The sequence below is a fragment of the Hemiscyllium ocellatum genome, chromosome 40 (genome assembly GCF_020745735.1).
Source record: "Hemiscyllium ocellatum isolate sHemOce1 chromosome 40, sHemOce1.pat.X.cur, whole genome shotgun sequence".
Lineage (NCBI taxonomy): Eukaryota > Metazoa > Chordata > Chondrichthyes > Orectolobiformes > Hemiscylliidae > Hemiscyllium > Hemiscyllium ocellatum.
Window position 1 is genome coordinate 3,113,207 of NC_083440.1, and position 22,500 is coordinate 3,135,706.

The following is a 22,500-nucleotide window of genomic DNA, read 5'->3' on the forward strand; positions in this document are numbered from 1 at the left end:
ATGGTGTCCCGGTGCTGGGGTCTCGGTGTTGGTGTCCCCGTGTTGGGGTCCCGTTGTTGGTGTCCCGGTGCTGGGGTCTCGGTGTTGGGGTCCCGGTGTTGGGGTCCCGGTGTTGGGGTCCCGGTGTTGGTGTCCCGGTGTTGGGGTCCCGGTGTTGGTGTCCTGGTGTTGGGGTCGCGGTGTTGGGGTCGCGGTGTTGGGGTCCCCATGTTGGGGTCGCGGTGTTGGGGTCCCCGTGTTGGGGTCGCGGTGTTGGGATCCCGGTGTTGGTGTCGCGGTGTTGGTGTCCCCGTGTTGGGGTCCCGTTGTTGGTGTCCCGGTGCTGGGGTCTCGGTGTTGGTGTCCTGGTGTTGGGGTCCCGGTGTTGGGGTCCTGGTGTTGGGGTCCAGGTGTTGGGGTCCCGGTGTTGGGGTCCCGATATTGGTGTCCCAGTGTTGGTGTCCCGGTGTTGGGGTCCCCGTGTTGGGGTGCCGGTGTTGGGGTCCCCGTGTTGGGGTCCCGGTGTTGGTGTCCCGGTGTTGGTGTCGCGGTGTTGGGGTCCCGGTGTTGGTGTCCCCGTGTTGGGGTCCCGGTGTTGGGGTCCCGGTGTTGGTGTCTCGGTGTTGGTGTCCCGGTGTTGGGGTCCCGGTGTTGGTGTCCCGGTGTTGGGGTCCCCGTGTTGGTGTCGCGGTGTTGGGGTCGCGGTGTTGGTGTCCCGGTGTTGGTGTCCCGGTGTTGGGTTCCCGGTGTTGGTGTCCCGGTGTTGGTGTCCCCGTGTTGGGGTCCCGGTGTTGGGGTCCCGGTGTTGGGGTCCCCGTGTTGGGGTCCCGGTGTTGGTGTCCCGGTGTTGGTGTCCCGGTGTTGGGGTCCCCGTGTTGGGGTCCCGGTGTTGGTGTCCCGGTGTTGGTGTCCCGGTGTTGGTGTCCCGGTGTTGGGTTCCCGGTGTTGGGTTCCCGGTGTTGGGGTCCCGGTGTTGGTGTCCCCGTGTTGGGGTCCCCGTGTTGGTGTCGCGGTGTTGGTGTCCCGTGTTGGGGTCCCAGTGTTGGGGTCCCGGTGTTGGTGTCCCGGTGTTGGGGTCCCGGTGTTGGGGTCGCGGTGTTGGTGTCCCGGTGTTGCGTACCCGGTGTTGGTGTCCCGGTGTTGGGGTCCCGGTGTTGGGGTCCAGGTTTTGGGGTCCCGGTGTTGGTGTCCCGGTGTTGGTGTCGCGGTGTTGGGGTCCCGGTGTTGGTGTCCAGGTGTTGGTGTCCCGGTGTTGGGGTCCCGGTGTTGGGGTCCCCGTGTTGGGGTCCCGATGTTGGGGTCCCCGTGTTGTGATCCCGGTGTTGGGGTCCCGGTGTTGGGGTCCCGGTGTTGGTGTCCCGGTGTTGGGGTCCCGGTGTTGGGGTCTCGGTGTTGGGGTCTCCGTGTTGGGGTCCCGGTGTTGGGGTCTCGGTGTTGGGGTCCCGGTGTTGGTGTCCCGGTGTTGGGGTCTCCGTGTTGGGGTCCCCGTGTTGGTGTCCCCGTGTTGGGGTCCCGGTGTTGGGGTCTCCGTGTTGGGGTCCCGGTGTTGGTGTCCCGGTGTTGGGGTCTCCGTGTTGGGGTCCCGGTGTTGGTGTCCCGGTGTTGGGGTCCCGGTGTTGGTGTCCCGGTGTTGGGGTCCCGGTGTTGGTGTCCCGGTGTTGGTGTCGCGGTGTTGGGGTCCCGGTGTTGGTGTCCCGGTGTTGGTGTCCCGCTGTTGTTGTCCCGGTGTTGGGGTCCCGATGTTGGGGTCCCCGTGTTGGGGTCCCGATGTTGGGGTCCCGGTGTTGGGATCCCAGTGTTGGTGTCCCGGTGTTGGGGTCCCGGTGTTGGTGTCCCGGTGTTGGGGTCCCGGTGTTGGTGTCCCGGTGTTGGTGTCGCGGTGTTGGGGTCCCCGTGTTGGTGTCCCGGTGTTGGGGTCCCGGTGTTGGTGTCCCGGTGTTGGGGTCTCCGTGTTGGGGTCCCGGTGTTGGGGTCCCGGTGTTGGGGTCCCGGTGCTGGGGTCTCGGTGTTGGTGTCCCGGTGTTGGGGTCTCCGTGTTGGGGTCCCGGTGTTGGTGTCCCGGTGTTGGGGTCTCCGTGTTGGTGTCCCGGTGTTGGGGTCCCGGTGTTGGTGTCCCCGTGTTGGTGTCCCGGTGTTGGGGTCCCGGTGTTGGTGTCCCGGTGTTGGGGTCCCCGTGTTGGGGTGCCGGTGTTGGGGTGCCGGTGTTGGGGTCCCGGTGTTGGGGTCCCGATGTTGGGGTCCCCGTGTTGGGGTCCCGATGTTGGGGTCCCCGTGTTGGGATCCCGGTGTTGGTGTCCCGGTGTTGGGGTCCCGTTGTTGGTGTCCCGGTGTTGGGGTCCCGGTGTTGGGGTCTCGGTGTTGGGGTCTCCGTGTTGGGGTCCCGGTGTTGGGGTCCCGGTGTTGGTGTCCCGGTGCTGGGGTCTCGGTGTTGGTGTCCTGGTGTTGGGGTCCCGGTGTTGGGGTCCCCGTGTTGGTGTCCCGGTGTTGGGGTCCCGGTGTTGGTGTCCCCGTGTTGGGGTCTCCGTGTTGGGGTCCCGTTGTTTGTGTCCCCGTGTTGGGGTCTCCGTGTTGGGGTCCCGGTGTTGGTGTCCCGGTGTTGGGGTCCGGTGTTGGTGTCCCCGTGTTGGTGTCCCGGTGTTGGGGTCCCGGTGTTGGTGTCCCGGTGTTGGTGTCCCGGTGTTGGGGTCCCGGTGTTGGGGTCCCCGTGTTGGGGTCCCGGTGTTGGGGTCCCGGTGTTGGGGTCCCGGTGTTGGTGTCCCGGTGTTGGGGTCCCGGTGTTGGTGTCGCGGTGTTGGTGTCGCGGTGTTGGGGTCCCGGTGTTGGTGTCCCCGTGTTGGGGTCCCGGTGTTGGGGTCCTGGTGTTGGTGTCCCGGTGTTGGGGTCCCGGTGTTGGGGTTCCTGTGTTGGTGTCCCCGTGTTGGTGTCGCGGTGTTGGGGTCGCGGTGTTGGTGTCCCGGGGTTGGGGTCCCGGTGTTGGGGTCCCGGTGTTGGTGTCCCCGTGTTGGGGTCCCGGTGTTGGGGTCCCCGTGTTGGGGTCCCGGTGTTGGTGTCCCGGTGTTGGGGTCCCGGTGTTGGGGTCCCGGTGTTGGGGTCCCGGTGTTTGATTCCCGGTGTTGGGGTCCCGGTGTTGGGGTCCCCGTGTTGGTGTCCCCGTGTTGGTGTCGCGGTGTTGGTGTCCCCGTGTTGGGGTCCCATTGTTGGTGTCCCGGTGCTGGGGTCTCGGTGTTGGTGTCCTGGTGTTGGGGTCCCGGTGTTGGGGTCCCGGTGTTGGGGTCCAGGTGTTGGGGTCCCGGTGTTGGGTTCCCGGTGTTGGGGTCCCGGTGTTGGGGTCCAGGTGTTGATGTCCCGGTGTTGGGGTCCCGGTGTTGGGGTCCCGGTGTTGGTGTCCCGGTGTTGGGTTCCCGGTGTTGGGGTCCCGGTGTTGGGGTCCCGGTGTTGGTGTCCCGGTGTTGGTGTCGCGGTGTTGGGGTCCCGGTGTTGGGGTCCAGGTGTTGGTGTCCCGGTGTTGGTGTCCCGGTGTTGGTGTTCCGGTGTTGGGGTCCTGGTGTTGGTGTCCCGGTGTTGGGGTCCCGGTGTTGGTGTCCCGGTGTTGGGGTCGCGGTGTTGGGGTCCCGGTGTTGGGGTCCCCATATTGGGGTCGCGGTGTTGGGGTCCCCGTGTTGGGGTCGTGGTGTTGGGATCCCGGTGTTGGTGTCGCGGTGTTGGTGTCCCCGTGTTGGGGTCCCGGTGTTGGGGTCCCCGTGTTGGGGTCCCGGTGTTGGTGTCCCGGTGTTGGGGTCCCGGTGTTGGGGTCCCGGTGTTGGGGTCCCGGTGTTTGATTCCCGGTGTTGGGGTCCCGGTGTTGGGGTCCCCGTGTTGGTGTCCCCGTGTTGGTGTCGCGGTGTTGGTGTCCCCGTGTTGGGGTCCCATTGTTGGTGTCCCGGTGCTGGGGTCTCGGTGTTGGTGTCCTGGTGTTGGGGTCCCGGTGTTGGGGTCCCGGTGTTGGGGTCCAGGTGTTGGGGTCCCGGTGTTGGGTTCCCGGTGTTGGGGTCCCGGTGTTGGGGTCCAGGTGTTGGGGTCCCGGTGTTGGGGTCCCGGTGTTGGGGTCCCGGTGTTGGTGTCCCGGTGTTGGGGTCCCGGTGTTGGGGTCCCGGTGTTGGGGTCCCGGTGTTGGTGTCCCGGTGTTGGTGTCGCGGTGTTGGGGTCCCGGTGTTGGGGTCCAGGTGTTGGTGTCCCGGTGTTGGTGTCCCGGTGTTGGTGTTCCGGTGTTGGGGTCCTGGTGTTGGTGTCCCGGTGTTGGGGTCCCGGTGTTGGTGTCCCGGTGTTGGGGTCGCGGTGTTGGGGTCCCGGTGTTGGGGTCCCCATATTGGGGTCGCGGTGTTGGGGTCCCCGTGTTGGGGTCGCGGTGTTGGGATCCCGGTGTTGGTGTCGTGGTGTTGGTGTCCCCGTGTTGGGGTCCCGTTGTTGGTGTCCCGGTGCTGGGGTCTCGGTGTTGGTGTCCTGGTGTTGGGGTCCCGGTGTTGGGGTCCCGGTGTTGGTGTCCCGGTGTTGGTGTCCCGGTGTTGGGGTCCCGGTGTTGGGGTCCAGGTGTTGGTGTCCCGGTGTTGGTGTCCCGGTGTTGGGGTCCAGGTGTTGGTGTCCCGGTGTTGGGGCCCTGGTGTTGGTGTCCCGGTGTCGGGGTCCCGGTGTTGGGGTCGCGGTGTTGGGGTCCCGGTGTTGGGGTCCCCATGTTGGGGTCGCGGTGTTGGGGTCCCCGTGTTGGGGCCGCGGTGTTGGGATCCCGGTGTTGGGGTCGCGGTGTTGGGGTCTCCGTGTTGGGGTCTTGGTGTTGGTGTCCCGGTGTTGGTGTCCCGGTGTTGGTGTCCCCGTGTTGGGGTCCCGGTGTTGGGGTCCCGGTGTTGGGGTCCCGGTGTTGGGGTCCAGGTGTTGGGGTCCCGGTGTTGGTGTCCCGGTGTTGGGGTCCCGGTGTTGGGGTCCCGGTGTTGGTGTCCCGGTGTTGGGGTCCCGATGTTGGGGTCCCCGTGTTGGGGTCGCGGTGTTGGGATCCCGGTGTTGGTGTCCCGGTGTTGGTGTCCCGGTGTTGGTGTCGTGGTGTTGGGGTCCAGGTGTTGGTGTCGCGGTGTTGGTGTCCCCGTGTTGGGGTCCCGTTGTTGGTGTCCCGGTGCTGGGGTCTCGGTGTTGGTGTCCTGGTGTTGGGGTCCCGGTGTTGGGGTCCCGGTGTTGGTGTCCCGGTGTTGGTGTCCCGGTGTTGGGGTCCCGGTGTTGGGGTCCAGGTGTTGGTGTCCCGGTGTTGGTGTCCCGGTGTTGGTGTCCCGGTGTTGGGGTCCAGGTGTTGGTGTCCCGGTGTTGGGGCCCTGGTGTTGGTGTCCCGGTGTCGGGGTCCCGGTGTTGGGGTCGCGGTGTTGGGGTCCCGGTGTTGGGGTCCCCATGTTGGGGTCGCGGTGTTGGGGTCCCCGTGTTGGGGTCGCGGTGTTGGGATCCCGGTGTTGGGGTCGCGGTGTTGGGGTCTCCGTGTTGGGGTCTTGGTGTTGGTGTCCCGGTGTTGGTGTCCCGGTGTTGGTGTCCCCGTGTTGGGGTCCCGGTGTTGGGGTCCCGGTGTTGGGGTCCCGGTGTTGGGGTCCCGGTGTTGGGGTCCCGGTGTTGGTGTCCCGGTGTTGGGGTCCCGGTGTTGGGGTCCCGGTGTTGGTGTCCCGGTGTTGGGGTCCCGGTGTTGGGGTCCCCGTGTTGGGGTCGCGGTGTTGGGATCCCGGTGTTGGTGTCCCGGTGTTGGTGTCCCGGTGTTGGTGTCGTGGTGTTGGGGTCCAGGTGTTGGTGTCCCGGTGTTGTGGTCCCGGTGATGGTGTCCCGGTGTTGGGGTCCCGGTGTTGGGGTGCCGGTGTTGGTGTCCCGGTGTTGTGGTCCTGGTGTTGGTGTCCCGGTGTTGGGGTCCCGGTGTTGGGGTCCCGGTGTTGGTGTCCTGGTGTTGGGGTCGCGGTGTTGGGGTCGCGGTGTTGGGGTCCCCATGTTGGTGTCCCGGTGTTGGGGTCCCCGTGTTGGTGTCGCGGTGTTGGGATCCCGGTGTTGGTGTCGCGGTGTTGGTGTCCCCGTGTTGGGGTCCCGTTGTTGGTGTCCCGGTGCTGGGGTCTCGGTGTTGGTGTCCCCGTGTTGGGGTCCCGTTGTTGGTGTCCCGGTGCTGGGGTCTCGGTGTTGGGGTCCCGGTGTTGGGGTCCCGGTGTTGGGGTCCCGGTGTTGGTGTCCTGGTGTTGGGGTCCCGGTGTTGGTGTCCTGGTGTTGGGGTCGCGGTGTTGGGGTCGCGGTGTTGGGGTCCCCATGTTGGGGTCGCGGTGTTGGGGTCCCCGTGTTGGGGTCGCGGTGTTGGGATCCCGGTGTTGGTGTCGCGGTGTTGGTGTCCCCGTGTTGGGGTCCCGTTGTTGGTGTCCCGGTGCTGGGGTCTCGGTGTTGGTGTCCCGGTGTTGGGGTCCCGGTGTTGGGGTCCTGGTGTTGGGGTCCAGGTGTTGGGGTCCCGGTGTTGGGGTCCCGATATTGGTGTCCCAGTGTTGGTGTCCCGGTGTTGGGGTCCCCGTGTTGGGGTGCCGGTGTTGGGGTCCCGGTGTTGGGGTCCCGGTGTTGGGGTCCCGGTGTTGGTGTCGCGGTGTTGGGGTCCCGGTGTTGGTGTCCCCGTGTTGGGGTCCCGGTGTTGGGGTCCCGGTGTTGGTGTCTCGGTGTTGGTGTCCCGGTGTTGGGGTCCCGGTGTTGGGGTCCCCGTGTTGGTGTCGCGGTGTTGGGGTCGCGGTGTTGGTGTCCCGGTGTTGGTGTCCCGGTGTTGGGTTCCCGGTGTTGGTGTCCCGGTGTTGGTGTCCCCGTGTTGGGGTCCCGGTGTTGGGGTCCCGGTGTTGGGGTCCCCGTGTTGGGGTCCCGGTGTTGGTGTCCCGGTGTTGGTGTCCCGGTGTTGGGGTCCCCGTGTTGGGGTCCCGGTGTTGGTGTCCCGGTGTTGGTGTCCCGGTGTTGGTGTCCCGGTGTTGGGTTCCCGGTGTTGGGTTCCCGGTGTTGGGGTCCCGGTGTTGGTGTCCCCGTGTTGGGGTCCCCGTGTTGGTGTCGCGGTGTTGGTGTCCCCGTGTTGGGGTCCCAGTGTTGGGGTCCCGGTGTTGGTGTCCCGGTGTTGGGGTCCCGGTGTTGGGGTCGCGGTGTTGGTGTCCCGGTGTTGCGTACCCGGTGTTGGTGTCCCGGTGTTGGGGTCCCGGTGTTGGGGTCCAGGTTTTGGGGTCCCGGTGTTGGTGTCCCGGTGTTGGTGTCGCGGTGTTGGGGTCCCGGTGTTGGTGTCCAGGTGTTGGTGTCCCGGTGTTGGGGTCCCGGTGTTGGGGTCCCCGTGTTGGGGTCCCGATGTTGGGGTCCCCGTGTTGTGATCCCGGTGTTGGGGTCCCGGTGTTGGGGTCCCGGTGTTGGTGTCCCGGTGTTGGGGTCCCGGTGTTGGGGTCTCGGTGTTGGGGTCTCCGTGTTGGGGTCCCGGTGTTGGGGTCCCGGTGTTGGGGTCCCGGTTCTGGGGTCTCGGTGTTGGGGTCCCGGTGTTGGTGTCCCGGTGTTGGGGTCTCCGTGTTGGGGTCCCCGTGTTGGTGTCCCGGTGTTGGGGTCCCGGTGTTGGGGTCTCCGTGTTGGGGTCCCGGTGTTGGTGTCCCGGTGTTGGGGTCTCCGTGTTGGGGTCCCGGTGTTGGTGTCCCGGTGTTGGGGTCCCGGTGTTGGTGTCCCGGTGTTGGGGTCCCGGTGTTGGTGTCCCGGTGTTGGTGTCGCGGTGTTGGGGTCCCGGTGTTGGTGTCCCGGTGTTGGGGTCCCGGTGTTGGGGTCCCGGTGTTGGTGTCCCGGTGTTGGTGTCCCGCTGTTGTTGTCCCGGTGTTGGGGTCCCGATGTTGGGGTCCCCGTGTTGGGGTCCCGATGTTGGGGTCCCCGTGTTGGGATCCCAGTGTTGGGGTCCCGGTGTTGGGGTCCCCGTGTTGGTGTCCCGGTGTTGGGGTCTCCGTGTTGGGGTCCCGGTGTTGGGGTCCCGGTGTTGGGGTCCCGGTGCTGGGGTCTCGGTGTTGGTGTCCCGGTGTTGGGGTCTCCGTGTTGGGGTCCCGGTGTTGGTGTCCCGGTGTTGGGGTCTCCGTGTTGGTGTCCCGGTGTTGGGGTCCCGGTGTTGGTGTCCCCGTGTTGGTGTCCCGGTGTTGGGGTCCCGGTGTTGGTGTCCCGGTGTTGGGGTCCCCGTGTTGGGGTGCCGGTGTTGGGGTGCCGGTGTTGGGGTCCCGGTGTTGGGGTCCCGATGTTGGGGTCCCCGTGTTGGGGTCCCGATGTTGGGGTCCCCGTGTTGGGATCCCGGTGTTGGTGTCCCGGTGTTGGGGTCCCGTTGTTGGTGTCCCGGTGTTGGGGTCCCGGTGTTGGGGTCTCGGTGTTGGGGTCTCCGTGTTGGGGTCCCGGTGTTGGGGTCCCGGTGTTGGTGTCCCGGTGCTGGGGTCTCGGTGTTGGTGTCCTGGTGTTGGGGTCCCGGTGTTGGGGTCCCCGTGTTGGTGTCCCGGTGTTGGGGTCCCGGTGTTGGTGTCCCCGTGTTGGGGTCTCCGTGTTGGGGTCCCGTTGTTTGTGTCCCCGTGTTGGGGTCTCCGTGTTGGGGTCCCGGTGTTGGTGTCCCGGTGTTGGGGTCCGGTGTTGGTGTCCCCGTGTTGGTGTCCCGGTGTTGGGGTCCCGGTGTTGGTGTCCCGGTGTTGGTGTCCCGGTGTTGGGGTCCCGGTGTTGGGGTCCCCGTGTTGGGGTCCCGGTGTTGGGGTCCCGGTGTTGGGGTCCCGGTGTTGGTGTCCCGGTGTTGGGGTCCCGGTGTTGGTGTCGCGGTGTTGGTGTCGCGGTGTTGGGGTCCCGGTGTTGGTGTCCCCGTGTTGGGGTCCCGGTGTTGGGGTCCTGGTGTTGGTGTCCCGGTGTTGGGGTCCCGGTGTTGGGGTTCCTGTGTTGGTGTCCCCGTGTTGGTGTCGCGGTGTTGGGGTCGCGGTGTTGGTGTCCCGGGGTTGGGGTCCCGGTGTTGGGGTCCCGGTGTTGGTGTCCCCGTGTTGGGGTCCCGGTGTTGGGGTCCCCGTGTTGGGGTCCCGGTGTTGGTGTCCCGGTGTTGGGGTCCCGGTGTTGGGGTCCCGGTGTTGGGGTCCCGGTGTTTGATTCCCGGTGTTGGGGTCCCGGTGTTGGGGTCCCCGTGTTGGTGTCCCCGTGTTGGTGTCGCGGTGTTGGTGTCCCCGTTTTGGGGTCCCATTGTTGGTGTCCCGGTGCTGGGGTCTCGGTGTTGGTGTCCTGGTGTTGGGGTCCCGGTGTTGGGGTCCCGGTGTTGGGGTCCAGGTGTTGGGGTCCCGGTGTTGGGGTCCCGGTGTTGGGGTCCCGGTGTTGGGGTCCAGGTGTTGATGTCCCGGTGTTGGGGTCCCGGTGTTGGGGTCCCGGTGTTGGTGTCCCGGTGTTGGGTTCCCGGTGTTGGGGTCCCGGTGTTGGGGTCCCGGTGTTGGTGTCCCGGTGTTGGTGTCGCGGTGTTGGGGTCCCGGTGTTGGGGTCCAGGTGTTGGTGTCCCGGTGTTGGTGTCCCGGTGTTGGTGTTCCGGTGTTGGGGTCCTGGTGTTGGTGTCCCGGTGTTGGGGTCCCGGTGTTGGTGTCCCGGTGTTGGGGTCGCGGTGTTGGGGTCCCGGTGTTGGGGTCCCCATATTGGGGTCGCGGTGTTGGGGTCCCCGTGTTGGGGTCGCGGTGTTGGGATCCCGGTGTTGGTGTCGCGGTGTTGGTGTCCCCGTGTTGGGGTCCCGTTGTTGGTGTCCCGGTGCTGGGGTCTCGGTGTTGGTGTCCTGGTGTTGGGGTCCCGGTGTTGGGGTCCCGGTGTTGGTGTCCCGGTGTTGGTGTCCCGGTGTTGGGGTCCCGGTGTTGGGGTCCAGGTGTTGGTGTCCCGGTGTTGGTGTCCCGGTGTTGGGGTCCAGGTGTTGGTGTCCCGGTGTCGGGGTCCCGGTGTTGGGGTCCCGGTGTTGGGGTCCCCATGTTGGGGTCGCGGTGTTGGGGTCCCCGTGTTGGGGTCGCGGTGTTGGGATCCCGGTGTTGGGGTCGCGGTGTTGGGGTCTCCGTGTTGGGGTCTTGGTGTTGGTGTCCCGGTGTTGGTGTCCCGGTGTTGGTGTCCCCGTGTTGGGGTCCCGGTGTTGGGGTCCCGGTGTTGGGGTCCCGGTGTTGGGGTCCCGGTGTTGGGGTCCCGGTGTTGGTGTCCCGGTGTTGGGGTCCCGGTGTTGGGGTCCCGGTGTTGGTGTCCCGGTGTTGGGGTCCCGATGTTGGGGTCCCCGTGTTGGGGTCGCGGTGTTGGGATCCCGGTGTTGGTGTCCCGGTGTTGGTGTCCCGGTGTTGGTGTCGTGGTGTTGGGGTCCAGGTGTTGGTGTCCCGGTGTTGTGGTCCCGGTGATGGTGTCCCGGTGTTGGGGTCCCGGTGTTGGGGTGCCGGTGTTGGTGTCCCGGTGTTGTGGTCCTGGTGTTGGTGTCCCGGTGTTGGGGTCCCGGTGTTGGGGTCCCGGTGTTGGTGTCCTGGTGTTGGGGTCGCGGTGTTGGGGTCGCGGTGTTGGGGTCCCCATGTTGGTGTCCCGGTGTTGGGGTCCCCGTGTTGGTGTCGCGGTGTTGGGATCCCGGTGTTGGTGTCGCGGTGTTGGTGTCCCCGTGTTGGGGTCCCGTTGTTGGTGTCCCGGTGCTGGGGTCTCGGTGTTGGTGTCCCCGTGTTGGGGTCCCGTTGTTGGTGTCCCGGTGCTGGGGTCTCGGTGTTGGGGTCCCGGTGTTGGGGTCCAGGTGTTGGGGTCCCGGTGTTGGTGTCCTGGTGTTGGGGTCCCGGTGTTGGTGTCCTGGTGTTGGGGTCGCGGTGTTGGGGTCGCGGTGTTGGGGTCCCCATGTTGGGGTCGCGGTGTTGGGGTCCCCGTGTTGGGGTCGCGGTGTTGGGATCCCGGTGTTGGTGTCGCGGTGTTGGTGTCCCCGTGTTGGGGTCCCGTTGTTGGTGTCCCGGTGCTGGGGTCTCGGTGTTGGTGTCCTGGTGTTGGGGTCCCGGTGTTGGGGTCCTGGTGTTGGGGTCCAGGTGTTGGGGTCCCGGTGTTGGGGTCCCGATATTGGTGTCCCAGTGTTGGTGTCCCGGTGTTGGGGTCCCCGTGTTGGGGTGCCGGTGTTGGGGTCCCGGTGTTGGGGTCCCGGTGTTGGTGTCCCGGTGTTGGTGTCGCGGTGTTGGGGTCCCGGTGTTGGTGTCCCCGTGTTGGGGTCCCGGTGTTGGGGTCCCGGTGTTGGTGTCTCGGTGTTGGTGTCCCGGTGTTGGGGTCCCGGTGTTGGGGTCCCGGTGTTGGGGTCCCCGTGTTGGTGTCGCGGTGTTGGGGTCGCGGTGTTGGTGTCCCGGTGTTGGTGTCCCGGTGTTGGGTTCCCGGTGTTGGTGTCCCGGTGTTGGTGTCCCCGTGTTGGGGTCCCGGTGTTGGGGTCCCGGTGTTGGGGTCCCCGTGTTGGGGTCCCGGTGTTGGTGTCCCGGTGTTGGTGTCCCGGTGTTGGGGTCCCCGTGTTGGGGTCCCGGTGTTGGTGTCCCGGTGTTGGTGTCCCGGTGTTGGTGTCCCGGTGTTGGGTTCCCGGTGTTGGGTTCCCGGTGTTGGGGTCCCGGTGTTGGTGTCCCCGTGTTGGGGTCCCCGTGTTGGTGTCGCGGTGTTGGTGTCCCCGTGTTGGGGTCCCAGTGTTGGGGTCCCGGTGTTGGTGTCCCGGTGTTGGGGTCCCGGTGTTGGGGTCGCGGTGTTGGTGTCCCGGTGTTGCGTACCCGGTGTTGGTGTCCCGGTGTTGGGGTCCCGGTGTTGGTGTCGCGGTGTTGGGGTCCCCGTGTTGGTGTCGCGGTGTTGAGGTCCCGGTGTTGGTGTCCCGGTGTTGGGGTCCCGGTGTTGGTGTCCCGGTGTTGCGTTCCCGGTGCTGGGGTCTCGGTGTTGGGGTCTCGATGTTGCGTTCCCGGTGCTGGGGTCTCGGTGTTGGTGTCCCGGTGTTGCGTTCCCGGTGTTGGGGTCCCCGTGTTGGTGTCCCGGTGTTGGGGTCCCGGTGTTGGTGTCCCGGTGTTGGTGTCCCGGTGTTGGGGTCGCGGTGTTGGGGTCCCGGTGTTGGGGTCGCGGTGTTGGGGTCCCCGTGTTGGTGTCGCGGTGTTGGGGTCCCCGTGTTGGTGTCGCGGTGTTGGTGTCCCGGTGTTGGGGTCGCGGTGTTGGGGTCCCGGTGTTGGGGTCGCGGTGTTGGGGTCGCGGTGTTGGGGTCCCGGTGTTGGGGTCCCGATGTTGCGTTCCCGGTGCTGGGGTCTCGGTGTTGGGGTCCCGGTGTTGGGGTCGCGGTGTTGGGGTCCCCGTGTTGGGGTCGCGGTGCTGGGGTCCCCGTGTTGGGGTCGCGGTGTTGGGGTACCGGTTTTGGGGTCGCGGTGTTGGAGTCGCGGTGTTGGGGTCCCCGTGTTGGGGTCCCGGTGTTGGTGTCCCGGTGTTGGGGTCCCAGTGTTGGGGTCCCGGTGTTGGGGTCCCGGTGTTGGTGTCCCGGTGTTGGGATCCCGGTGGTGGGGTCTCCGTGTTGGGGTCTTGGTGTTGGGGTCCCGGTGTTGGGGTCCAGGTGTTGGGGTCTCTGTGTTGGGGTCCCGGTGTTGGTGTCGCGGTGTTGGGGTCCCGGTGTTGGTGTCCTGGTGTTGGGGTCCCAGTGTTGGGGTCCCGGTGTTGGGGTCCCGGTGTTGGTGTCCCGGTGTTGGGATCCCGGTGGTGGGGTCTCCGTGTTGGGGTCTTGGTGTTGGGGTCCCGGTGTTGGGGTCCAGGTGTTGGGGTCTCCGTGTTGGGGTCCCGGTGTTGGTGTCGCGGTGTTGGGGTCCCGGTGTTGGTGTCCCGGTGTTGGGGTCCCGGTGTTGGTGTCCCGGTGTTGGTGTCCCGGTGTTGGTGTCCCGGTGTTGGTGTCGCGGTGTTGGTGTCGCGGTGTTGGGGTCCCGGTGTTGGTGTCCCGGTGTTGGGGTCCCGGTGTTGGTGTCGCGGTGTTGGGATCCCGGTGTTGGGATCCCGGTGTTGCGGTCCCGTTGTTGGGGTCCCGGTGGTGGTGTCCCCGTGTTGGGGTCCCGGTGTTGGTGTCCCGGTGTTGGGGTCCCGGTGTTGGGGTCCCGGTGTTTGGGTCCAGGTGTTGGGGTCCTGGTGTTGGTGTCCGGTGTTGGGGTCCCGGTGTTGGTGTCCCGGTGTTGGGGCCCCGGTGTTGGGGTCCCGGTGTTGGTATCGCGGTGTTGGGGTCCAGGTGTTGGGGTCCCGGTGTTGGTGTCGCGGTGTTGGTGTCGCGGTGTTGGTGTCGCGGTGTTGGTGTCGCGGTGTTGGGGTCCCGGTGTTGGTGTCCCGGTGTTGGTGTCCCGGTGATGGGGTCCCGGTGTTGGGGTCCCGGTGTTGGTGTCCCGGTGTTGGGGTCCAGGTGTTGGGGTCCCGGTGATGGGGTCCCGGTGTTGGTGTTCCGGTGTTGGGGTCCCGGTGTTGGGGTCCCGGTGTTGGTGTCCCGGTGTTGGTTTCCCGGTGTTGGTGTCCCGGTGTTGGGGTCCCGGTGTTGGGGTCCCCGTGTTGGTGTCCCGGTGTTGGGGTCCCGGTGTTGGTGTCGCGGTGTTGGGGTCCCGGTGTTGGGGTCGAGGTGTTGGGGTCGCGGTGTTGGGGTCCCGGTGTTGGTGTCCCGGTGTTGGGGTCCCGGTGTTGGGGTCCCGGTGTTGGGGTCGCGGTGTTGGGGTCCCCGTGTTGGTGTCGCGGTGTTGGGGTCCCGGTGTTGGGGTCGTGGTGTTGGTGTCCCGGTGTTGGGGTCCCGGTGTTGGTGTCCCGGTGTTGGGGTCCCGGTGTTGGGGTCCCCGTGTTGGGGTCCCGGTGTTGGGGTCCCGGTGTTGGGGTCCCCGTGTTGGGGTCCCCGTGTTGGTGTCCCGGTGTTGGGGTCCCCGTGTTGGGGTCCCGGTGTTGGTGTCCCCGTGTTGGTGTCCCGGTGTTGGGGTCCCGGTGTTGGGGTCCCCGTGTTGGTGTCCCGGTGTTGGGGTCGCGGTGTTGGGGTCCCCGTGTTGGGGTCCCGGTGTTGGGGTCCCGGTGTTGGGGTCCCGGTGTTGGTGTCCCGGTGTTGGGGTCCCGGTGTTGGGGTCCCGGTGTTGGGGTCCCCGTGTTGGTGTCGTGGTGTTGGTGTCGTGGTGTTGGGGTCCCGGTGTTGGTGTCGCGGTGTTGGTGTCGCGGTGTTGGTGTCCCGGTGTTCGGGTCCCGGTGTTGGTGTCGCGGTGTTGGGCTCCCGGTGTTGGTGTCCCGGTGTTGGTGTCCCGGTGTTGGGGTCCCGGTGTTGTGGTCCCGGTGTTGGGGTCTCGGTGTTGGTGTCCCGGTGTTGGGGTCCCAGTGTTGGGGTCCCCGTGTTGGTGTCGCGGTGTTGGGGTCCCGGTGTTGGGGTCCCGGTGTTGGTGTCCCGGTGTTGGTGTCCCGGTGTTGGGGTCGCGGTGTTGGTGTCCCGGTGTTGGTGTCCCGGTGTTGGTGTCCCGGTGTTGGTTTTCACGGTGTTGGGGTCCCGGTGTTGGGGTCCCCGTGTTGGTGTCCCCGTGTTGGTGTCCCGGTGTTGGGGTCCCGGTGTTGGTGTCCCGGTGTTGGTGTCCTGGTGTTGGGGTCCCGGTGTTGGGGCCCCCGTGTTGTGGTCTCCGTGTTGGGGTCCCGGTGTTGGAGTCCCGGTGTTGGGGTCCCGGTGTTGCGGTCCCGGTGTTGCGGTACCAGTGTTGGGGTCCCGGTATTGGTGTCCCAGTGTTGGTGTCCCGGTGTTGGGGTCCCCGTGTTGGTGTCCCGGTGTTGGTGTCGCGGTGTTGGTGTCGCGGTGTTGGGGTCCCGGTGTTGGTGTCCCGGTGTTGGTGTCCCCGTGTTGGTGTCACGGTGTTGGGGTCCCGGTGTTGGTGTCGCGGTGTTGGTGTCACGGTGTTGGGGTCACGGTGTTGGGGTCCCGGTGTTGGGGTCCCGGTGTTGGTGTCCCGGTGTTGGTGTCGCGGTGTTGGGGTCCCGGTGTTGGTGTCGCGGTGTTGGTGTCACGGTGTTGGGGTCCCGGTGTTGGTGTCCCGGTGTTGGTGTCACGGTGTTGGGGTCCCGGTGTTGGTGTCGCGGTGTTGGTGTCCCGGTGTTGGGGTCCCCGTGTTGGGGTCCCGGTGTTGGTGTCGCGGTGTTGGTGTCACGGTGTTGGGGTCCCCATGTTGGTGTCCCGGTGTTGGGGTCCCGGTGTTGGGGTCCCAGTGTTGGGGTCCCGGTGTTGGGGTCCCCGTGTTGGGGTCCCCGTGTTGGTGTGGGGTCAGTGCTAACCCCCTCTCCCTCCTTGCTCCCCCTCCCCCTCTCCAGGAGAAGCAGAGGTTTCTGGGAGTGGATTACCTGAAAGACGGTCCCGTTGGGAATGACATGTTCCGCTCCAACGTCTCCCAGATCCGGGTCGCCTTTCGGTTCGAAACCTGGAATCACGAGCTGAAGATCCTGCTGCAGGGGGCGAGTGAGGGGGTGGGCCAGTGACTCCCTCCCCGCACCCCCCCCCACCAATCATCGATTCCCCCAAAACACCCCTCCCCCTCCTTTCCCAAAAATCCCCTCCCTCCCACAAACACCCCACTCCCTCCGTCCCCAAACACCCCCTCCCCTAAACACCCGCTCCCTCCCTCTCCAAACACCCACTCCCTCACCCCCTCCCCCAAACACCCCAATCTCTCCCTCCCCCAAACTCCCCCTCCCTCTCTCCCCCAAAATCCCCCTCCCTCCCTTCCCCAAACACCCCCTCTCTCCCCAAACACCCCCTCCCTCCCTCTCCCAAACACCCCCTCCTCCAAATATCCCCTACCACCCTCCCCCAAACACCCCCTCCCTCCCTCCAATCCCCAAACACCCCCTCCTTCCCTGCAGAGTATTGAGTACAGGAGTTGGGAGGGTCATGTTGCGGCTGTACAGAACATTGGTTAGGCCACTGTTGGAATATTGAGTGTAATTCTGGTCTCCTTCCTATCGGAAAGATGTTGTGAAACTTGAAAGTGTTCAGAAAAGATTTACAAGGATGTTGCCAGGGTTGGAGGGTCTGAGCTACAGGGAGAGGCTGAACAGGCTGGGGCTGTTTTCCCTGGAGCGTCGGAGGCTGAGGGGTGACATTATAGAGGTTTACAAAACCATGAGGGACATGGATAGGGTAAATAGACAAAGTCTTTTCCCCCTGGGGTGGGGGAGTCCAGAACTAGAGGGGCATAGGTTTAGGGTGAGAGGGGAAAGGGACCTAAGGGATAACGTTTTCCCCCAGAGGGTGGTACGTGTATGGAATGAGCTGCCAGAGGAAGTGGTGGGGGCTGGTACAATGACAGCATTTAAAAGGTGGATGGGGACATGAATAGGAAGGGTTTAGAGGGAGATGGGCCAAGTGCTGGCACATGGGGCTAGATTAGGTTAGGATATCTGGGGCAGCATGGATGGGTTGGGCCGAAGGGTCTGTTTCTGTGCTGTCCATCTCTCTGACTCTAAATGGGACTAGATTAGGTTAGGATATCTGGGACAGCATGGACGGGGTTGGGCCGAAGGGCCTGTTTCTGGGCTGTACATCTCTCTTGACTCTAAATGGGACTAGATTAGGTTAGGATAACTGGGACAGCATGGACGGGTTGGGCCGAAGGGCCTGTTTCTGGGCTGTATGTCTCTCTGACTCTCAGCTCCTCACGTTTCCCCTTGATCACAGTTTCTCCCCCTTGACCTGCCCAGTCTCTCTCTCTCTCTCTCTGTGTCTCTCTCTCTGTGTCTCAGGAAGGTGAACGTGTTGAACCTCCACACTGTGTGCCTTTCGACAGAGTGCGGTTGATATTCGGTGGGGGGGGGAGTTTTGTCGTCGTCGTCTCTGTCATTGCTTGGGTCGGGAATCAGGGAACAGCGACGCAGAGACTAGAACCAATTATTATCACAGCGTTTGTTTTGCAAGGTTAAAACGTAGCCGCCGTTGTCTTGAAATAAATCAAACGAGGTTGAGGCAAGACATCGCGCGTTGGCTTTCAATCCAGTTCACCTTCTCAAATAGAACATAGAAAAATACAGCGCAGTACAGGCCCTTCGGCCCTCGATGTTGCCCACCTAACCTACACTAGCCCACTATCCTCCATATGCCTATCCAATGCCCGTTTAAATGCCCATAAAGAGGGAGAGTCCACCACTGCTACTGGCAGGGCATTCCATGAACTCACAACCCGCTGAGTAAAGAATCTACCCCTAACATCTGTCCTATACCTACCACCCCTTAATTTAAAGCTGTGTCCCCTAGTAACAGCTGACTCCATACGTGGAAAAAGGTTCTCATGGTCAACCCTATCTAAACCCCTAATCATCTTATACACCTCTATCAAGTCACCCCTAAACCTTCTTTTCTCCAATGAGAACAGCCCCAAGTGCCTCAGCCTTTCCTCATACGATCTTCCTACCATACCAGGCAACATCCTGGTAAACCTCCTCTGCACCCGTTCCAGTGCCTCCACATCCTTCCTATAGTATGGCGACCAAAACTGCACACAATACTCCAGATGAGGCCTCACCAGAGTCTTATACAACTGCAACATGACCTCAGGACTCCGGAACTCAATTCCTCTACCAATAAAGCCCAGTACACCATATGCCTTCCTCACAGCACTATTTACCTGGGTGGCAACTTTCAGAGATCTGTGTACATGGACACCAAGATCCCTCTGATCATCTACGCCACCAAGTATCCGACCATTAGCCCAGTAATCCATCTTCTTGTTACTCCTACCAAAGTGAATCCCTTCACACTCAGCGACATTGAACTCCATTTGCCACCTTTCTGCCCAGCTCTGCAGTTTATCTATATCCCACTGTAACCTGCCACATCCTTCCTCACTGTCAACAACTCCACCGACTTTCATATCATCCGCAAACTTGCTCACCCAACCTTCTAGCCCCTCCTCCTGGTCATTTATAAAAATGACAAACAGAATGACAAATACATGCAGCAGAACTTACACATCAATAAAACGCCAGAACGCGCCTGCGTTATGACAGATAAGGGGGGCTTTCACTCCCATCGGGTCAGTCGGACATCCTGTGCAGTGCACAAACAGGCCGTTCAGCCCATCGAGACCTTGCATAGAGTGGACCCAATCACCCACCATCTCTCTCTCTGTAAGCCAGCATTCACCACGGAAGGGGGTCTGGCCACAGGCAAACACATCCCTGGGGACACCGCAGGACGGAATTGAGGGGTGGACAGAGGAGACGCGGACAGAGAGAGAGAGAGAGGGTTCCCTCAGGCAGGGTATTCCAGGCGGCCGACGAAAGCAGGCAGGAGGAGTAGTGACTTCCCTCAAAGGGCTGGGGGTCAGTCGGATTAACTCCCCAAGAATCGCCTGGATGACGTGACACTGAATAATCATCGAGCACATAATGTCTGCAGTGTGGAAATACGTCCACACCGACCCACCGAACAGGAAACACCCATTATTAGTCCCTGACTGATAACCCTAACCTGCACATCCCTGGACACTATGGGACAATTTCCCATGGCCAATCCACCATAACCTGCACATCCCTGGGCACTATGGGACAATTTCCCATGGCCAATCCACCATAACCTGCACATCCCTGGGCACTATGGGACAATTTCCCATGGCCAATCCACCCTAACCTGCACATCCCTGGGCACTATGGGACAATTTCCCATGGCCAATCCACACTAACCTGCACATCCCTGGGCACTATGGGACAATTTCCCATGGCCAATCCACCCTAACCTGCACATCTCTGGGCACTATGGGACAATTTCCCACGGCCAATCCATCCTAACCTGCACATCCCTGGGCACTATGGGACAATTTCCCATGGCCAATCCACCCTAACCTGCACATCCCTGGACACTATGAGACAATTTCCCATGGCCAATCCCACCCTAACCTGCACATCCCTGGGCACTATGGGACAATTTCCCATGGCCAATCCCACCCTAACCTGCACATCCCTGGACACTATGGGACAATTTCCCATGGCCAATCCACCCTAACCTGCACATCCCTGGGCACTATGGGACAATTTCCCACGGCCAATCCACCCTAATCTGCACATCCCTGGGCACTATGGGACAATTTCCCATGGCCAATCCCACCCTAACCTGCACATCCCTGGGACACTATGGGACAATTTCCCATGGCCAATCCCACTCTAACCTGCACATCCCTGGACACTATGGTACAAATTCCATGGCCAATCCACCCTAACCTACACATCCCTGGGCACTATGGGACAATTTCCCACGGCCAATCCATCCTAACCTGCACATCCCTGGGCACTATGGGACAATTTCCCATGGCCAATCCACCCTAACCTGCACATCCCTGGGCACTATGGGACAATTTCCCGTGGCCAATCCACCCTAACCTGTACATCCCTGGGACACTATGGGACAATTTCCCACGGCCAATCCACCCTAACCTGCACATCCCTGGGACACTTTGGGACAATCTCCCATTGCCTCTGAGACATCGTCCCACCTGTAGTGTGGATGATGAGTCCTGAATCCCTATCCCCACTCTGAAGTTCCTCAGCGCTGAGAGAATTCCCTTCCCTTGGCACTGGGTGGGTAACGCTGCCTTCGGGATTCCTGCCCATGGGTGCAGTGGGCAGTATCTGTCCCTTAATTAGTAAACCTCCATTACTTTATCCTTCCCACCGTTGTGAGATGGTTTCCTGTGCCAATGTGCTGTCGTTCATCTTTTCTGCCATTCCCCCCACCCTCATCTGTCCAGCCTGGAAGAACCACATTACTGCAGGACAGTTGGAAGGGACAGAGGTCCCCTCCTGGGTCTTCATACCCAGTGACAGTCACATCCTCCCACCCCTGAGCACAAGCCAATTCTCAACGGCGTAGACCTGTCCTCTTGGGGCTCAAGGGTTCAGATAATTTAACCCCGTCCTCTCGTCGGATGAGGTCTATAACTCAGAGCCAGACGTTCCTCCAGCACTTACGAAGCTGGGCGTGGGGTTTGCACTCGGACACGCTGAGACCATTCTGGGCGGAGAACGTACGGACTGCAGGTGCTGGAGTATCAGAGCTGGAAAAGCGCAGCAGGTTAGGCAGCATCCGAGGAGCAGGAGAATCGACGTTTCGGACATGAGCCCTTCTTCAGGAATGTTCCTGACGAAGGGCTGATGCCCGAAACGTCGAATCTCCTGCTCCTCGGATGCTGCCTGACCTGCTGCGCTTTTCCAGCAACACATTTTCCACCTCTGATATCATTCTGCAGCATAATCTTACCGAGTGAGTTAGCCGTCCCAACCCGAATCTACACAAAAACACCAAATGACCAGCAACAGTAAGATCTGAGGGTTGTTGAGAATCAGCAGTTTAGTATTGCGCGTTTTATCTTCGGTCGTGGATAACAGAAAGCATTTCCAAGCAGGTGGAATTATTAGGCTTCACGTGGTTAGACATATTAGATGCTCCTTTGTTATCACCCATCAAGACTCTGTCCCGATTCATTCCTATCAAATCATCAAAGAAATCTCAGCATTAATTGTAATCACTGCACGTGACAGCATGGTATCTGGTTGTCGGTGCTCGCTGAGCTGGAAGGTTCGGTTTCAGATGTTTCGTCACCCGACGCGCGGTAACATCATCAGTGGGCCTCAGGATGAAGCACTGCTGATGATCCCTGCCTTCCGCTTGTGTGTTTGGGTTGGTGATGTCGCAGGAAGTGACATCACCAACCCAAACGCATAAATAGAAGGCAGGGCTCATCAGCAGTGCTTCATCCTGAGGCCCACTGAAGATGTCACCGCGCGTCGGGTGACGAAACGTCTGAAACCGAACCTTCCAGCTCAGCGAGCAAAACCCGCATCCAGAACCTCAACCTGAGCTACAAATCTTCTCAAAGCTGGCCAGGATGGAATCTGTCCCAACAAAGCAAGGCCCTGCTGGATTTACATCCACTGAAAATGGAGGAAAGGATGATGGCAGCGACTGACAAAGGATCCGAAAGACCAAGACCACTTTTAACTCACCACGAACACTTCAGGACAAGTGAAGGATGTTCAGGAAAGCCTGGCCAGGCCTGTCAGGAGCACACCCCAGGATTATATAAACACGGCGGGAACATTAGGGTGACATTCCATGCCGTTACAGTAGTACACCACTCTCACAGCTGGGGTTTTATTTTCACAGATTTACAAATCTGTCTCCAATAGGATTTAATACAAATACAAACGTCTCACTTTATCATCTGTAGCCTTCATCCTTGGCAAGGACTCAGTGATCCCCTCACTTCCTCACCCCCTTACACACTCACACTCGCACACACTCACACACACACTTACACTCACACACACACACATATCCACCCTCACACTCACACACACACACACACACTCGCACACACTCACACACACACTTACACTCACACACACACACATCCACCCTCACACTCACACACACACACTCGCACACACTCACACACACTCACACTCACACACATCCACCCTCACACTCACACACACATACACACTCACACTCACACACACATACACACTCACACTCACACACACACATACACACTCTCACACTCACACTCACACACACACCGTAACACTCATACACTCACACTCACATATACACACAGTCACAGTCACACAGACACACACAACCTCACACAACACACACAAACAGGCACACATACACTCACATGCACATATACACACACACACACACACACACACACGCTCACACTCACACATAAACACATACACACACTCACACACACATACATGCACACACACACATATACACACACACACTCACACTCACACACACATTCACACACTTACACTCACACACACTCACACACACTCACACACACACTCACACACACATACATGCACACACACACACTCACACACACATACACACACTTACACTCACACACACTCACTCACACACTCACACACACACTCACACACTCTCACACACACAGTAACACTCATACACTCACACTCACATATACACACAGTCACAGTCACACACACACAGACACACACAACCTCACACAACACACATAAACAGACACACACATATACACACACACACACACACACACTCACACACGCGCACACTCACACACATACACACTCATACACACACGCACACATACTCACACACTCACCCCCCCCTCCTCTGAACCAGACTCCCTCCCACCCCCAGCCCTCCTGTGTCTGCTCATCCTGTCCTTCTCTGTGAGAGAACGTAACTTGCAGTTCCGACTTCTCTTCAACCTGACTGGCTGTAAATTCACAAACAGCCCAAAGTTCAGGGCAGCCTTCTTTGTAATAGCTGTCCCTCCAACAGCAAGATTCATGTCTCTTTCCAAATCCTGGACGGCTGAGTCAATCTCCAAATCGCAGATGTCCCAACAACCCAACATCTGAAACTCCTCATCCCTGAGATGTGCATATAGCAGGGAGGGTGACCATTCGGCCCACTGTGTTCGTCGCAGTCCAGGAAAGACCTGACAACGAGAACCACCGACTTCCAGCCCTTCATCGCAGCCTCGGAAGAGC

At 62.0% G+C, this 22,500-nt stretch overlaps 2 protein-coding genes across 4 annotated transcripts in view; both read right to left on the bottom strand.

Annotated features, from left to right (window-relative positions):
- LOC132834503 (carbonic anhydrase 14-like) overlaps positions 1 to 19,959 on the bottom strand; it is a 28,788-nt gene extending 8,829 nt beyond the window's left edge. Inside the window, exon 1 of the mRNA XM_060853427.1 lies at positions 19,918 to 19,959. Within this exon, the coding sequence (XP_060709410.1) occupies positions 19,918 to 19,959 (42 nt within the window). The remainder of the gene's footprint in view (positions 1 to 19,917) is intronic.
- Positions 19,960 to 22,139: 2,180 nt separating this feature from the next.
- Positions 22,140 to 22,500, bottom strand: part of LOC132834558 (NACHT, LRR and PYD domains-containing protein 3-like) — a 30,627-nt gene continuing 30,266 nt past the window's right edge. For all 3 annotated transcript variants that reach the window (XM_060853500.1, XM_060853498.1, XM_060853499.1), the window contains one exon: positions 22,140 to 22,500. This exon is cut by the window's right edge and continues 1,050 nt beyond it. The gene's annotated coding sequence lies outside the window, so the exon portion shown is untranslated.